This window comes from Oncorhynchus kisutch, linkage group LG16 (assembly GCF_002021735.2).
Source record: "Oncorhynchus kisutch isolate 150728-3 linkage group LG16, Okis_V2, whole genome shotgun sequence".
Lineage (NCBI taxonomy): Eukaryota > Metazoa > Chordata > Actinopteri > Salmoniformes > Salmonidae > Oncorhynchus > Oncorhynchus kisutch.
In genome coordinates this window covers 49,571,322-49,587,391 of record NC_034189.2, presented here as the reverse complement: position 1 = coordinate 49,587,391, position 16,070 = coordinate 49,571,322, and the positions used below count along the sequence as shown (strand labels likewise).

The window sequence follows — 16,070 nt, the reverse complement described above, 5'->3', positions numbered from 1 at the left end:
ACATAGGTATTCCTCTTGTCCAGATGGGTTAGGGCAGTGTGCAGTGTGGTTGAGATTGCATCGTCTGTGGACCTATTTGGGCGGTAAGCAAATTGGAGTGGGTCTAGGGTGTCAGGTAGGGTGGAGGTGATATGGTCCTTGACTAGTCTCTCAAAGCACTTCATGATGACGGAAGTGAGTGCTACGGGCCGGTAGTCGTTTAGCTCAGTTACCTTAGCTTTCTTGGGAACAGGAACAATGGTGGCCCTCTTGAAGCATGTGGGAACAGCAGACTGGTATAGGGATTGATTGAATATGTCCGTAAACACACCGGCCAGCTGGTCTGCGCATGCTCTGAGGGCGCGGCTGGGGATGCCGTCTGGGCCTGCAGCCTTGCGAGGGTTAACACGTTTAAATGTCTTACTCACCTCGGCTGCAGTGAAGGAGAGTCCGCATGTTTTCGTTGCAGGCCGTGTCAGTGGCACTGTATTGTCCTCAAAGCGGGCAAAAAAGTTATTTAGTCTGCCTGGGAGCAAGACATCCTGGTCCGTGACTGGGCTGGATTTCTTCTTGTAGTCCGTGATTGACTGTAGACCCTGCCACATGCCTCTTGTGTCTGAGCCGTTGAATTGAGATTCTACTTTGTCTCTGTACTGACGCTTAGCTTGTTTGATAGCCTTGCGGAGGGAATAGCTGCACTGTTTGTATTCGGTCATGTTACCAGTCACCTTGCCCTGATTAAAAGCAGTAGTTCGCGCTTTCAGTTTCACGCGAATGCTGCCATCAATCCACGGTTTCTGGTTAGGGAATGTTTTAATAGTTGCTATGGGAACGACATCTTCAACGCACGTTCTAATGAACTCGCACACCGAATCAGCGTATTCGTCAATATTGTTATCTGACGCAATACGAAACATATCCCAGTCCACGTGATGGAAGCAGTCTTGGAGTGTGGAGTCAGCTTGGTCGGACCAGCGTTGAACAGACCTCAGCGTGGGAGCCTCTTGTTTTAGTTTCTGTCTGTAGGCAGGGATCAACAAAATGGAGTCGTGGTCAGCTTTTCTGAAAGGGGGGCGGGGCAGGGCCTTATATGCGTTGCGGAAGTTAGAGTAACAATGATCCAAGGTTTTTCCACCCCTGGTTGCACAATCGATATGCTGATAAAATTTAGGGAGTCTTGTTTTCAGATTAGCCTTGTTAAAATCCCCAGCTACAATGAATGCAGCCTCCGGATAAATGGATTCCAGTTTGCAAAGAGTCAAATAAAGTTCGTTCAGAGCCATCGATGTGTCTGCTTGGGTGGGGGGATATATACGGCTGTGATTATAATCGAAGAGAATTCTCTTGGTAGATAATGCGGTCTACATTTGATTGTGAGGAATTCTAAATCAGGTGAACAGAAGGATTTGAGTTCCTGTATGTTTCTTTCATCACACCATGTCTCGTTAGCCATAAGGCATACGCCCCCGCCCCTCTTCTTACCAGAAAGATGTTTGTTTCTGTCGGCGCGATGCGTGTAGAAACCCGCTGGCTGCACCGCCTCGGATAGCGTCTCTCCAGTGAGCCATGTTTCCGTGAAGCAAAGAACGTTACAGTCTCTGATGTCCCTCTGGAATGCTACCCTTGCTCGGATTTCATCAACCTTGTTGTCAAGAGACTGGACATTGGCGAGAAGAATGCTAGGGAGTGGTGTGCCCGTCTCCGGAGTCTGACCAGAAGACCGCTTCGTTTCCCTCTTTTTTGGGTCGCTGCATGGAATCCATTCCGTTGTCCTGCTTGAAAGGCAGAACACAGGATCCGCGTCGCGAAAAACATATTCTTGGTCGTACTGATGGTGAGTTGACGCTGATCTTATATTCAGTAGTTCTTCTCGACTGTATGTAATGAAACCTAAGATGACCTGGGGTACTAATGTAAGAAATAACACGTAAAAAAAACAAAAAACTGCATAGTTTCCTAGGAACACGAAGCGAGGCGGCCATCTCTGTCGGCGCCGGAAGTAATTTTTATAATCTCCTGATTGAATTCAAATGGAATTGTGTGAAAACAAAGTACCATTCACCTCCAACCATCTCTTACCTGACACCTTGACCTGGAAGTCGATGAGGTCATCTGAGGCAAGACAGGTGTATTTCCCAGAGTCGCCCGGGACGGGCGTGCGGATGGTGAGGCGGCGGATGAGTCCATCCTCAGTGATGGTGACATCACTGCTCTCCTCCACCTCTCCTCCATCCTTCATCCAGATCACCTCAGCGTTGAACCGTGACACCTCGATCTCCAGGACGATGGGTTCTCCAGAGAAACAGTCCATTACGTCAGACATTGTTTCAGAGCGGGCCAGCTTCACAGGAGGCTCTGAGAAGAGGGGATTTATATGGTTCATTTATATTCTTTCAACAGAATATTGCAATATGGGAAATTAGCAGACAGCAGAAAGCAATACATCAAAACAACATAATATAGATACCTAAAATCTAACTTATTTATAAGAAATCATAGTGAACAGTTATATTAATAATATTATGTATGTCCATTCATCTCAAATAGTTGAAAAATACAAAACCAAAGATTGAAATACTTAACCCTGACATAACTAAACCTCTTACGCTGAACAGAGTTATTTCACTGACCACATACCTGCAATAGTGACCAGCCATGTGACCGAGTCATCCTCTGTGTCACACACATACTCTCCTGTGTCCTCCACAGTGGTCATGGGGATGACCAGTGTCCTGTGGGCTCCCTGGACCTCCAGGATGAGAGAGGCACTCTCCTCCACCTCCAGCCCATCTCGGTACCAGCGTACCTGGGCATCAGGCTGGGATATCTCGCAGCTGAGCTCCAGCCTCTCAGAGGTCAGGCTGGTCAGCTCCAGCTCAGACTCAGTAGGGGAGACGATTCGCACCGGAAGCTCTGAGAAAGGGAGAACAACTTGCATTTAAAAGGAAGCGATTAAAATATATATATATATTTAAATAGAAGTTTGGATATGAAATAGTCTAACATAAGATTAAATTGTGTAATAGTGTAAAAAAGGTAAATTAAATAGTTGTCGTCTGATAAGGGGGATTGGTTTGGTAGGAGACCCCAAAAGACGAAACGATTACACTACCACTCACAACAAATGAACCAGGCATGGAACCTTGGAGTATCTTACCTGTGATGGTGACCTGGAAGAACACAGAGTCTCCATCCATGATGCAGACGTACTCTCCGGAATCTTCTGCCGAGCCGCAGAGGACGGTCAGCCTCCTGTACGGTCCCTCGGACGTCAACTGGACGTTCTCCGTCTCCAGGACCTGAAGGCCGTCCTTAAACCAGTGGACCTCACCGCTGGAGCGGGACAGCTCACACTGCAGGACCACCTGCTCAGAGATATGACCCTCCATAACCACGTCCTCCTTGGGCTCCACGATCATCACTGGAGGCTCTTAGTTTCAACAAGGGAAAAGGAGAATATGAATGAGCAAATTCTACCACTAGGATAGGAGAATTGAGGTTTGCATCATCATCAAAGTCTCATCTTTGCTCAACACAATGGAGTCAACTTCACCTGTTACATGACATGAAAACATGTAGGCTAGTGTACAGTACATACCTTTGATGTTGACAGTGAATGAGAGGCTGTTGTCTCCTGATTGACAGCTGTAGGTTCCTGCGTCTGAGGTCTCAGCACAACGGATGATCAGTCTCCTCATGGTGCCCTCTATTTGTATGGTGATGTTATCACTGGCCTGGACCTCAACCCCATTCTTGTACCTGGAGGAAGGTCATGACGGACAGGACAATGAACCTTCAGTATTGTTGATTAGTTGAATCAGGTGTGATGGTGCTTGGCTGGAACAAAAGCCTGAACCCAACTGGCCAACACTGCTCTCTCAATTGTTGAAACTTCGTAATAAGCCTACTTATATTTTTTACAGTCGGAACATGATCAGTTCCCACTAAATGAACGATATTCTAAGCAGAAAGACTCCAAATCATAAAGGATAATGACATCCAGTTTGTGTTTCCTAGCGATGTGTATGTTAGCTGTGTACCAGGTAGCGTTGGCGTCCTCTCTGGAAACCTCACATGTGAGCACCACAGGATCCAGCTCCATGGCAGACTTCTGGAGCTCCTCCTCAGGGACCTCACTGAACTGCACAGGGGGACCTGGTGGGGGAAGGAGAGAGGGGGAGAGGGAGAGGGTGAGCTACCTGGGGAGGTTGGATGGTCATGGTTAGAGTTAGCGTTTGGTTGTTGAGGAGGAGGCTTGCTGGGTTGGAGGGGTTGGAATGAGTAGTGGACTGTTTTGTTACAGTGTGATCAAACTAAGCATGCTCTTCCAGAGGTTTGTTCAGATACATATCAGAAAGATCAGGACAGTGAGTGAGAGGAATGATATGGGGGTGAAAAACAGGTTAGAGAAGACTCAGAGAACATTTTCAGAACAGAAGCCATCACACTTAGTTACAGGACCAAGATAATCCTGTCAATAACAACAACAACAACAACATAAGATGACTAGCCGGCACAGAGGAAGTACAACACAGTATTAGGATTCCCTCAGAGAAAACACAGAACAACAATCTCCGTTGTTCACCTTTGACCTCCACCTGAAACACACTGACATCATCAGCTGTCCGACACGTGTAAACGCCCGAGTGGGAGAAGTCAGGCGATTGGATAATCAGCACCCTTGTATGCCCATCCTCCTGAAAGTCTACACCAGGCAGGTTGAAGATCTGCTCGCCATCTTTGTACCAGTAGACCTGGGCATATGGGTCTGATACGTCACAGTGGAGAACGATGTGCTCGCCAGCCTCAGCGGCCTTGGCCCTCTCCTCTTCAGGGAGGTGGGAGAACATGGCTCCCACAGCTAGGGGTGTTATGGGTGATTGGTTAAGGTGGCAGATATGGGATGCTCAGTTAGCTTGGGTGATCGTCAGCGTAAATCAGTATGATATCATGGTTGATGGCTGAATAAATTCATGTGAAGTTGTGAATTCAAAGAGATGGTCAAACATCTGAAAAACCTCTATTATAGAAAGTTGATGTTTATATGGAAAATAGAACATTTCTGGTTGAGAGTGCATGTTAATGATATCCATGACAACCAAACATGGCATACAGCAACTCACCTTCAACCTCCACGTTGAAATTGATGACATCACCCATCGTCTCGCATGTGTACACGCCAGAGTCGGTGAACTCAGCCGATCGGATAACGATCCTCCTCATGTTGCCTTCTGATTGGATGTTGAGGCTGTCTGTCACCTGTAGCTCCACCCCATCCTTGAACCAGCCCACTCTGGCTGAGGGGTGGGACACCTCACAGTACAGGACCACAGGGTCACCAGTCTCCACCCTCTTGTTACTGTCTGACTCTGACATTGGGCTGAACTTTACCACCGCAGCTGGAATGGAATCATTACCAAAAAATATGTACAAGCAGTATTCAGTATTCTAATATCATGCAATTGCATATCATTACAGTACAAACAAGCCTAATGTAAATGTTAAAGCAGTCCTTGTTATAAGGCCTCCTCAATCCAGATTGTCTGGCTTGATGCCATTATCATGTTATTTCTCTTTACACTCCACCGTTCCCCAACACCTACCTTGAACCTTGAGAACCGCTGAGTCTCTGACTCCGTTGGCGATGAAGGTGACCTCTGCCTCATGGTCTTCCACCTTGGTGCTGTGGATTACCAGGGAGTGCTGTGTCTTTGCCTGTTGGATAGAGTAGTCTTGGCTATCCTGTAGCTGGGTGCTGTTCAGGAACCAGGTGCCCGTCACCATCACTGACAGATCGATGGAGAACAGGGCGTCCTCCCCCTCCGTCACCTCACAGCCCTGGAGAGGGGTCCTGATCTTGGGACCTGGCACTGAGAGGTGAGAGTTCAAAGCTAGTGACATCAAATGAATTTCCATAGCTGCAGGGTACACAAATACCATAGTGCATGACAGCCTTTCATCCCTGATCACATCAACATGGTTTCTCTCCAATTCAGCACTCACCAAGATGGACGACTTTAGGGAACTCCACGTGTCCACTACGGCCATACTTATTGATGCAGCAGACACGGAAGCGGTAATCGCCCTCGCACAGCACACTGTCGCCCATGACCTCTGCGGAGGTCGCCGTGTCGGAGGTCGCACACCTCAGCCACTCCTGTGATCCCACTTCCTGTCTCTCCAGGACATAGACGGAGCGGGTGGTGGTCTGGCTGGTGGGGGCCGGCTCCCAGGAGAGGAGCACGCTGTTGGGCCTGTCCACATCCATCTCCACCCCCACTGGACAGATGGGAGGGCTGTGTCTGGCAGCTGTGGAGAAAACCGAAACAGGAAGAAAGGTACAAAGTAGGTGAGCATTGGTTGCCATAATGCTTGTAGACTGTCGTACGTTTGTTAGTCTCTAGCAGCTACATTAGGATATGTTGCACAGTATAGCTGGAGTTTTCACCATACTGTCGTTCTAACCCTTTCAGATCTACATGGGTAAATCCCCAAAAAGTTAACTGTAAACTGTGTACGTGACGATTAAACTTTGATTTGATTTGGAAAGTCCCTAAGTAAGGGGCCATGGGTCACCTTGGTCAACATCCAGCTTACCTTTGACTCTGAGCCGGGACGAGGTCTTGGATCTTCCCACAACGAAGGTCACGACCCCAGTGTCCCCGTGGCAGACGTTGACGAACACCAGCATGTGGGTTTTACCAAAGGACTTGAGGATAGTCTGGTGGCTCTCGCGTAGCTTCAGGCCATCTTTGAACCAGTGGACATCCATGTTCTCCTCCTCTACCTCCACACAGAACACAGCATTCTCCCCCTCTAACACGTCTAGTTTTCGAGGAAGTTTTTTAACAATTGTGCCTGTGGGTGAGAAAGAGCGTTGAGGGTCATGTACTGTATGGCTGTATATCCTGGAGAAAAATCATTGGGTTTATAGAAAATATATATATATATTTTACATTTTAAACATGTTTCAATAGTTCTGATGCTCAAAGATGTATTTTCTAGACTGTATTAAATGAGTGAATGATACACTGCCATACTTCTTCCATACTATAAGACGTCTACCTACCTTTGACGGCCAGCTCAGCGATACTCTTCCCTCCATCAGGCATCTCACAGAGATAGACCCCATCGTCGTCTGCTCCTACATCTCGGATAGTGAGCCTGCGCCTGGTTCCGTTCTGCTCTATGCCGTATTTACCCCCTGGCTGCAGTCTCTGGTCCTCCAGGTACCAGGCAGTAGGGATGCCCTCATTAGGTACCTCACACTCCAACACGGCCATGCCTCTCTCTCTCACCTCCACGTCTTGCAGAGACCGCCTGAAACGCACCGCTGGAGCTGCACATGGGTGGAAAGGGAGGTAGTTGTGGATTGGTTTATACACTGTCTGGAAAACATATTGCAGTATGTCTTTGTGTAGTGATTTGCTATGTCCCTGTATAGTATTTTTTCAGTGCTTTAGGCACATTTTAGGTTGTTTTTACAGTGCTTACCCCAGATTTTAGGTTGTTTTTACAGTGCTTAACCCACATTTGAGGTTGTTTTTACAGTGCTTAACCCACATTTTAGGTTGTTTTTACAATGCTTTAGATACATTTGAGGTTGTTTTTACAGTGCTTAACCCACATTTGAGGTTGTTTTTACAGTGCTTAACCCACATTTTAGGTTGTTTTTACAATGCTTTGCGCACATTTTAGGTTGTTTTTACAGTGCTTAACCCACATTTTAGGTTGTTTTTACAGTGCTTAACCCACATTTGAGGTTGTTTTTACAGTGCTTAACCCATATTTGAGGTTGTTTTTACAGTGCTTAACCCACATTTTAGGTTGTTTTTACAATGCTTTAGGCACATTTTAGGTTGTTTTTACAGTGCTTAACCCACATTTTAGGTTGTTTTTACAGTGCTTAACCCACATTTGAGGTTGTTTTTACAGTGCTTAACCCACATTATAGGTTGTTTTTACAGTGCTTTAGGCACATTTTAGGTTGTTTTTACAATGCTTTACGCACATTTTAGGTTGTTTTTACAGTGCTTTAGGCACATTTTAGGTTGTTTTTACAATGCTTTAGGCACATTTTAGGTTGTTTTTACAGTGCTTTAGGCACATTTTAGGTTGTTTTTACAATGCTTTACGCACATTTTAGGTTGTTTTTACAATGCTTTACGCACATTTTAGGTTATTCCAGTCATTGGTTGAGTTTTAATCAAGGTATAACACATTTCATGAGCTCATGAGCATATTTCATGATCACATTTCATGACTTATGCTATGATTGACTGCAGGATTTGAACAAACAGTAATTTCAACTACATTTCAAGTAAACTTTTAGGGTTATTTCTACCAATCTATTGACATTGCTGTGGACTTTGGTCATGGTCAACATGGTCAACATGGTTAACAACACAGCAGAAAATCTGTATTCAGGACACATACAGGACACATACCTCAGCTCATGATTCAGTCTCTAAATATAGGGACACACGGAGGCAGTGGGGTGGGCAGGGGAGACATGCAGGAGGTAGGGAGAGAAGGGAAGCTAGGGGGAGAGGGAGAGAAGGGAAGCTAGGGGGAGAGGGGAAGAAGGGAAGCTAGGGGGAAGAGACTGGGGGGAGGTAGGGGGAGAGGGGAAGAAGGGAAGCTAGGGGGAGAGGGGAAGAAGGGAAGCTAGGGGGAGGGAAGAGAAGGGAAGCTAGGGGAGAGGGTAAGAAGGGAAGCTAGGGGAAAGAGACTGGGGGGAGGTAGGGACACGGAGGCAGTGGGGTGGGCAGGGGAGACATGCAGGAGGTAGGGAGAGAAGGGAAGCTAGGGGGAGAGGGAGAGAAGGGAAGCTAGGGGGAGGGGAGAGAAGGGAAGCTAGGGGAGAGGGGAAGAAGGGAAGCTAGGGGAAAGAGACTGGGGGAGGTAGGGACATGGAGGCAGTGGGGTGGGCAGGGGAGACATGCAGGAGGTAGGGAGAGAAGGGAAGCTAGGGGGAGGGGGGGAAGGGAAGCTAGGGGGAGGGGGGAAAGGGAAGCTAGGGGGAGGGGGGGGGGAAAGGGAAGCTAGGGGAAAGAGACTGGAGGGAGGTAGGGACACGGAGGCAGTGTGGTGGGCAGGGGAGACATGCAGGAGGTAGGGAGAGAAGGGAAGCTAGGGGGAGAGGGAGAGAAGGGAAGCTAGGGGGAGGGGAGAGAAGGGAAGCTAGGGGAGAGGGGAAGAAGGGAAGCTAGGGGAAAGAGACTGGGGGAGGTAGGGACATGGAGGCAGTGGGGTGGGCAGGGGAGACATGCAGGAGGTAGGGAGAGAAGGGAAGCTAGGGGGAGGGGGGGAAGGGAAGCTAGGGGGAGGGGGGAAAGGGAAGCTAGGGGAAAGAGACTGGAGGGAGGTAGGGACACGGAGGCAGTGGGGTGGGCAGGGGAGACATGCAGGAGGTAGGGAGAGAAGGGAAGCTAGGGGGAGAGGGAGAGAAGGGAAGCTAGGGGGAGGGGAGAGAAGGGAAGCTAGGGGAGAGGGGAAGAAGGGAAGCTAGGGGAAAGAGACTGGGGGAGGTAGGGACATGGAGGCAGTGGGGTGGGCAGGGGAGACATGCAGGAGGTAGGGAGAGAAGGGAAGCTAGGGGGAGGGGGGGAAGGGAAGCTAGGGGGAGGGGGGAAAGGGAAGCTAGGGGAAAGAGACTGGAGGGAGGTAGGGACACGGAGGCAGTGGGGTGGGCAGGGGAGACATGCAGGAGGTAGGGAGAGAAGGGAAGCTAGGGGGAGAGGGAGAGAAGGGAAGCTAGGGGGAGGGGAGGGGAGAGAAGGGAAGCTAGGGGAGAGGGGAAGAAGGGAAGCTAGGGGAAAGAGACTGGGGGAGGTAGGGACATGGAGGCAGTGGGGTGGGCAGGGGAGACATGCAGGAGGTAGGGAGAGAAGGGAAGCTAGGGGGAGAGGGAGAGAAGGGAAGCTAGGGGGAGGGGAGAGAAGGGAAGCTAGGGGAGACGGGAAGAAGGGAAGCTAGGGGAAAGAGACTGGGGGAGGTAGAGACATGGAGGCAGTGGGGTGGGCAGGGGAGACATGCAGGAGGTGGGGAGAGAAGGGAAGCTAGGGGGAGGGGGGGAAAGGGAAGCTAGGGGAAAGAGACTGGAGGGAGGTAGGGACAAGGAGGCAGTGGGGTGGGCAGGGGAGACATGCAGGAGGTAGGGAGAGAAGGGAAGCTAGGGGGAGAGGGGAAGAAGGGAAGCTAGGGGGAAGAGACTGGGGGGAGGTAGGGACAAGGAGGCAGTGGGGTGGGCAGGGGAGACATGCAGGAGGTAGGGAGAGAAGGGAAGCTAGGGAGAGAGGGGAAGAAGGGAAGCTAGGGTGAGGGGGGAGAAGGGAAGCTAGGGGAGAGGGGAAGAAGGGAAGCTAGGGGGAAGAGACTGGGGGAGGTATGGACACGGAGGCAGTGGGGTGGGCAGGGGAGACATGCAGGAGGTAGGGAGAGAAGGGAAGCTAGGGGAGAGGGGAAGAAGGGAAGCTAGGGGAAAGAGACTGGGGGGCGGTAGGGACACAGAGGCATTGGGGTGGGCAGGGGAGACATGCAGGAGGTAGGGGGAGAAGTGAAGCTAGGGGGAGGGGGGGAAAGGGAAGCTAGGGGGAAAGGGGAAGAAGGGAAGCTAGGGGAAAGAGACTGGGGGGAGGTAGGGACACAGAGGCATTGGGGTGGGCAGGGGAGACATGCAGGAGGTAGGGGGAGAGGGGAAGAGACTAAGGGGAGGTAAGGGTAGGAAGACCTGTTTTTATCTCCACCTATCAAGACTCTATGGCAATAACTCCCTGGTAGATTAGGGATGTGGATGCCTAGATGAGACAGATACCATTTAATTTACGTAGCCAGCTGACTCAGTGTGCTGTGTGATGGCTGGATCACCCTGGGATTATCCTATAATGATGACTTAACAATTACCAATTATTAAGGTGACTCAACTGGGATCTTTTAGCAATGCATTTCCACAATCTACTGAACTCTCTATAGAGCAATTAGTTGTGACAGCTGACGATCTAACTCTCTCCCTATGGCATTTCTATGACGTAAGAAACATTGTGGCAAACCCTCATGCTAGTGAGGAACATACAGTACGTACTCATGCTAGTCAGGAACATACGCTACGTACTCATGCTAGTCAGGAACATACAGTACGTACTCATGTTAGTCAGGAACATACGGTACGTACTCATGCTAGTCAGGAACATACAGTACGTACTCATGCTAGTCAGGAACATACAGTACGTACTCATGCTAGTCAGGAACATACAGTACGTACTCATGCTAGTCAGGAACATACAGTACGTACTCATGCTAGTCAGGAACATACAGTACGTACTCATGCTAGTCAGGAATATACAGTACGTACTCATGCTAGTCAGGAACATACAGTACGTACTCATGCTAGTCAGGAACATACAGTACGTACTCATGCTAGTCAGGAACATACAGTACGTACTCATGCTAGTCAGGAACATACAGTACGTACTCATGCTAGTCAGGAACATACAGTACGTACTCATGCTAGTCAGGAACATACAGTACGTACTCATGCTAGTCAGGAACATACAGTACGTACTCATGCTAGTCAGGAACATACAGTACGTACTCATGCTAGTTAGGAACATACAGTACGTACTCATGCTAGTCAGGAACATACAGTACGTACTCATGCTAGTCAGGAACATACCGTACGTACTCATGCTAGTCAGGAACATACCGTACGTACTCATGCTAGTCAGGAACCTACAGTACGTACTCATGCTAGTCAGGAACATACAGTACGTACTCATGCTAGTCAGGAACATACAGTACGTACTCATGCTAGTCAGGAACATACAGTACATACTCATGCTAGTCAGGAACATACAGTACGTACTCATGCTAGTCAGGAACATACAGTACGTACTCATGCTAGTCAGGAACATACAGTACGTACTCATGCTAGTCAGGAACATACAGTACGTACTCATGCTAGTCAGGAACATACAGTACGTACTCATGCTAGTCAGGAACATACAGTACGTACTCATGCTAGTCAGGAACATACAGTACGTACTCATGCTAGTCAGGAACATACAGTACGTACTCATGCTAGTCAGGAACATACAGTACGTACTCATGCTAGTCAGGAACATACAGTACGTACTCATGCTAGTCAGCAACATACAGTACGTATGCTCCTGACTAGCATGAGGGTTTGCCACAATGTTATTCCTTCAAAATGATGATCAAATTAGGCAGGTGAGAGCATGCTTTCATTGTCTCAATCAAACCTGATTGTTGATCATCATGGCAAAGGAATTAATTAAGGAAAGAACGATGGTACAGATGTAGGATCTTAATTTCTTTAACCTTCATTTAACTAGACAAGTCAGTTAAGAACAAATTCTTATTTACAATGACGGCCTAGGAACAGTGGGTTAACTGCCTTGACTGATTTTTACCTTGTCAGCTCAGGGAATCGCTCTAGCAACCTTTTGGTTACTGGCCCAATGCTCTAACCACTAGGTTACCTGCCGCACCAAATTTGACCACCCTGTTGCAGGAGAACTTTCCAGCAATGCAGGAAATTAAAAACGTGTAGTGTATTTGAGGTTTAAAAGGCTTCTGAAATTTGTAATTTCCATTTTGAAATTCAAGACTTGATTTTTCCTTATGAAAAATGGGGCATCCCCAACAAAAATGTCCATTAATTATAATCCACATAATAATTCACAAGTCCTGTTGCTGCAGGATTATTTTCCTGCTGTAGCAAACTAGCTCAAATGAAGATCCTACATCTGTAAGAAAGAAAAGAAAAGATAATAAATTCCTGAAACCCTGCTAAAGCCCTACCTTTGACAGTCAGGTAAACAGAGCTGAGGGTGTGTCCCAGAGCGTTGGACGCAGCACACACGTACAGCCCTGTGTCCTGATGTTTACAGTACATCACTTTGAGCGTGTAGTAACCCTCTCTGTCCTCAAACAGAAGGTGACGCCTCCCAGCCTCTAGGGGCGCTCCGTCCTTCTTCCAGATGATCTCAGGCTTAGGTTTCCCTGTCACGAAGCAGCGGAACTTAGCATGTTTCCCCTCCGACACCGCAAATTTCTTCACATTGGCAGAGTTCAGATTGGGCTCGTCCGGCTGTCTCGACAAACCATGTCTGTGCCTCATACTACGAGGTGATGTCTGCCCGTTGCTGTGCCCATTTGACGTGGACGCCCCGCTCTCCTGCCGTTCCGGGACGAGCTCCACAAGCAGCACTGCGCCCGCCAGCGCCCCTCCTTGATTGTTATGGGCTCTGCAGGTGTAGACACCCCCGTCGGGCATCCTCGTCCTGAAGATCTTCAGCTGGAACCAGCCTCCGTCCTGGCTGCTGACGTTGAAGTGGGCGCTCTCGAAGATGTCGCTCAGCTTCTTCCCGTCCTTCTCCCACACCACCTGGGGCAGAGGGTTTCCCGACAGCTTACAGGAGAAGGCTGCGTCCTCGCCCCGGTCCACCCTCAGGGAGAGGGGCTTGATGAGGAAGTGAGGTCTGTCGTCTGACAGCAGGGGCTCCCCTTCATAGCGTTGCTTCTTTTTCTCCCGCTCACTCTCCTCTCCATTTTCCTTCTCTACCGCTCCGCTCTGTTGGTCTACCGCTCCGCTCTGTTGGCCTACCTCTCCATTCCTCTGCTCTATCTCTCCATTCTGTTGCCCTCCATACTCTCTGTTCTCTTGCTGCCTATATTCCCCATTCTGGTTCTGTTGCCCCTCCAACTCGCTGCTCTGTTGCCTTCTAAACTCCCCATTCCGTTGCCCCCCTAACTCTCCATTCTCCAGCCTGGTTTGCTGCACCCCATTGACCTCTGTCTGTTTCTGTGCCCCTTGCCGCTCCTGACTGTTCCTCTCCACCTTCAGTGTGGCAGGGGCGCACGTCTCACCCACGCTGTTACTGGCCTTGCAGATATACTGGCCAGCGTCCTCCAGCCTGACCCCAGTGATGTGTAGGAAGTAGGCCTGGCCCTCCTCCGACAGCCTGTAGCGTCCCTCTGACAGGATCTGTACATTCTTCTTCTCCCAGACCACCTCAGGACGAGGGTCGCCGCCGATCTTGCATTGCAGGACGGAGTCCGTGCCACACTGTGCCGCCACGGGGCGCGAGTAGCCCAGTACACGGGGGGCACCACCGAATATGTCCATGTTGGCTTCCTGCGTCTGTCTCAGTCCCTTCTTCTCACTCTGATGGGCAAAACAAATGGGGTCCGTAGTAGAAGTCTCTTGTAGATTGTGTCACACGGTCGTCTCTACCGCATATCAATCTGCAGAGAAGATATGAGTCGTAGTACATTAATAATACAGTTACTACATAACTCTCACACAGTATCTAGTCATAATTTAGCAATAAGGCCCAAGGGGGTGTGGTATATGGCTAATATAACATGACTAAAGGCTGTTCTTATGCATGAGTGCCTGGACACAGCCCTTAGCCGTGGTATATTGGCCATATATCACAAACCCCCGACGTGTCTTATTGCTATTATGAACTGGTTACCAACGTAATTAGAGCAGTAAAAATATTTTTGGGTCATACTTGTGGTATAAGGTCTGATATACCACGGCTGTCAGCCAATCAGCATTCAGGGCTTGAACCACCCAGTTTATAATGCCTTACATTCAGCCCATCAGATTTGTCTTGGAAGAAGTACTACAGCCTTTCACTCTGAATGTTTTGCATCTAGTGGACAATGTATTCACTGCTTTGTGATAACAGAAGGACATTGAATACAGCCCCAAGCTGAAGGACAGTGCTTTCTCCTCAGTCTAGTGGTGTTGACCTAGTAAAAGTAAAGTAGCGTCTCAGTCAGAACCGAACAGACCACAGCCCTCCCAGCTGGTGCTGTAGCTCAGCCAGAGGAGTATTTCAAGTAGTCTGTCCAAATAAAGACCCTGCCTGGAGGCCTTGTGTCAGATAACAGAAAATCCTCACGGTAACATACAGTATGTACGCCTTTACTCTCCAACATAAGAGTAACTTTACACTAAAGGGAAAATATGATACCTTTTTGGATTACTGTTGATTACTGTTGATGTGCTACCTTACCTGAGAGACAGTCACAATCTGAATGCCCACGGGGATTGGGATCAGGAAAAGGGAACTCTAGAAATGCCTAATACATGCTGTCATTGTTGCTATACTAGTAACCCCATATCAGGTTCAGCTATAGCCTTCCAAATGCATTGTGGTGCAGTTGATGTTCCTATAGTTTGTCTGTAGCAGCTGTAGGTTTCATATCTGGCATGCAGGGGCTATTTCCCAATACAGAGATAACTCTCTCTCTCTCTTACAGGTGAACACATGGCATTTGATACTGCAGCCAATGTGTCTAGGTGCTGCAGTATATTCCCTCCAAAAGGCTGTCACCCTACATTCTACTGGATCATGCCATTGACCCAGTTATCTATTTGGTTACCATGGGGGCAAAGATCCTGTTGATAAAGAAGCTCTTTTATCGACTTCCAGTGTTCTCCGAGAGTTGCTGCATTTCCTCTTCCCTCTCATAGGTGAGGTGAAATGATACACAATCTGCGTCGCTTAAATAATGATACAATCGTACAAACTATGATAATCAGAAACTTACCAGTGATTCCAGAGTGACACTTCCTCTGTTCCACATTGACAATATAGCCCACAAATTAAAGCCACTCTTCAGAATCTCCTTCCAGGGTTCAAGAAGACTTGGACCCCATTGATTGGAATTACTTTTGACCCAGGTGTAAGTCTGGTTCCGCGTCCCTTAAAATGGCCGCTGTCTGCTCTGTCCGGTAGGGATATGTTTCCCGCTCTCAGTGGTCTGCTGCAGTCCTGCTCTCTCACTAAGACAAGAATGTCTCTCAAGATGTCCTGACTAAATAAAAGCAAAATGAGTGTCTTGATCAAGTGCAATCCTCAAACAGCATCAAACAGATCCACAGCTCTCAAGGCTCGTCCTGTTGCTGTATCTGTCCATCCAGTGAGGTGGCTGTGGCTTCTGGAACTGGTGGGGGTCTGGAGCTCCAGTACAGGGACCACACAATCCACTCTGACTGCCTGCTGGTTTCGTCACCCGGTCCTAAGGCGCCCGGTGTGTCAATGTCAGGGAGA

General features: G+C 48.7%; 1 protein-coding gene across 1 annotated transcript in view; it reads right to left on the bottom strand.

The window, feature by feature from the left end:
• LOC109879359 (obscurin-like protein 1) overlaps nucleotides 1-16,070 on the bottom strand; it is a 25,479-nt gene extending 9,409 nt beyond the window's left edge. Inside the window, exons 1-12 of the mRNA XM_031792820.1 lie at nucleotides 15,568-16,070; nucleotides 12,802-14,247; nucleotides 7,049-7,318; nucleotides 6,577-6,837; nucleotides 5,983-6,288; nucleotides 5,583-5,849; nucleotides 5,103-5,378; nucleotides 4,020-4,134; nucleotides 3,578-3,738; nucleotides 3,137-3,409; nucleotides 2,617-2,892; nucleotides 2,059-2,334 (exon numbers count right to left, since the gene is read on the bottom strand). Of these exons, the coding sequence (XP_031648680.1) occupies nucleotides 2,059-2,334; nucleotides 2,617-2,892; nucleotides 3,137-3,409; nucleotides 3,578-3,738; nucleotides 4,020-4,134; nucleotides 5,103-5,378; nucleotides 5,583-5,849; nucleotides 5,983-6,288; nucleotides 6,577-6,837; nucleotides 7,049-7,318; nucleotides 12,802-14,128 (3,808 nt within the window). The 5' untranslated portion in view covers nucleotides 14,129-14,247; nucleotides 15,568-16,070. The remainder of the gene's footprint in view (nucleotides 1-2,058; nucleotides 2,335-2,616; nucleotides 2,893-3,136; nucleotides 3,410-3,577; nucleotides 3,739-4,019; nucleotides 4,135-5,102; nucleotides 5,379-5,582; nucleotides 5,850-5,982; nucleotides 6,289-6,576; nucleotides 6,838-7,048; nucleotides 7,319-12,801; nucleotides 14,248-15,567) is intronic.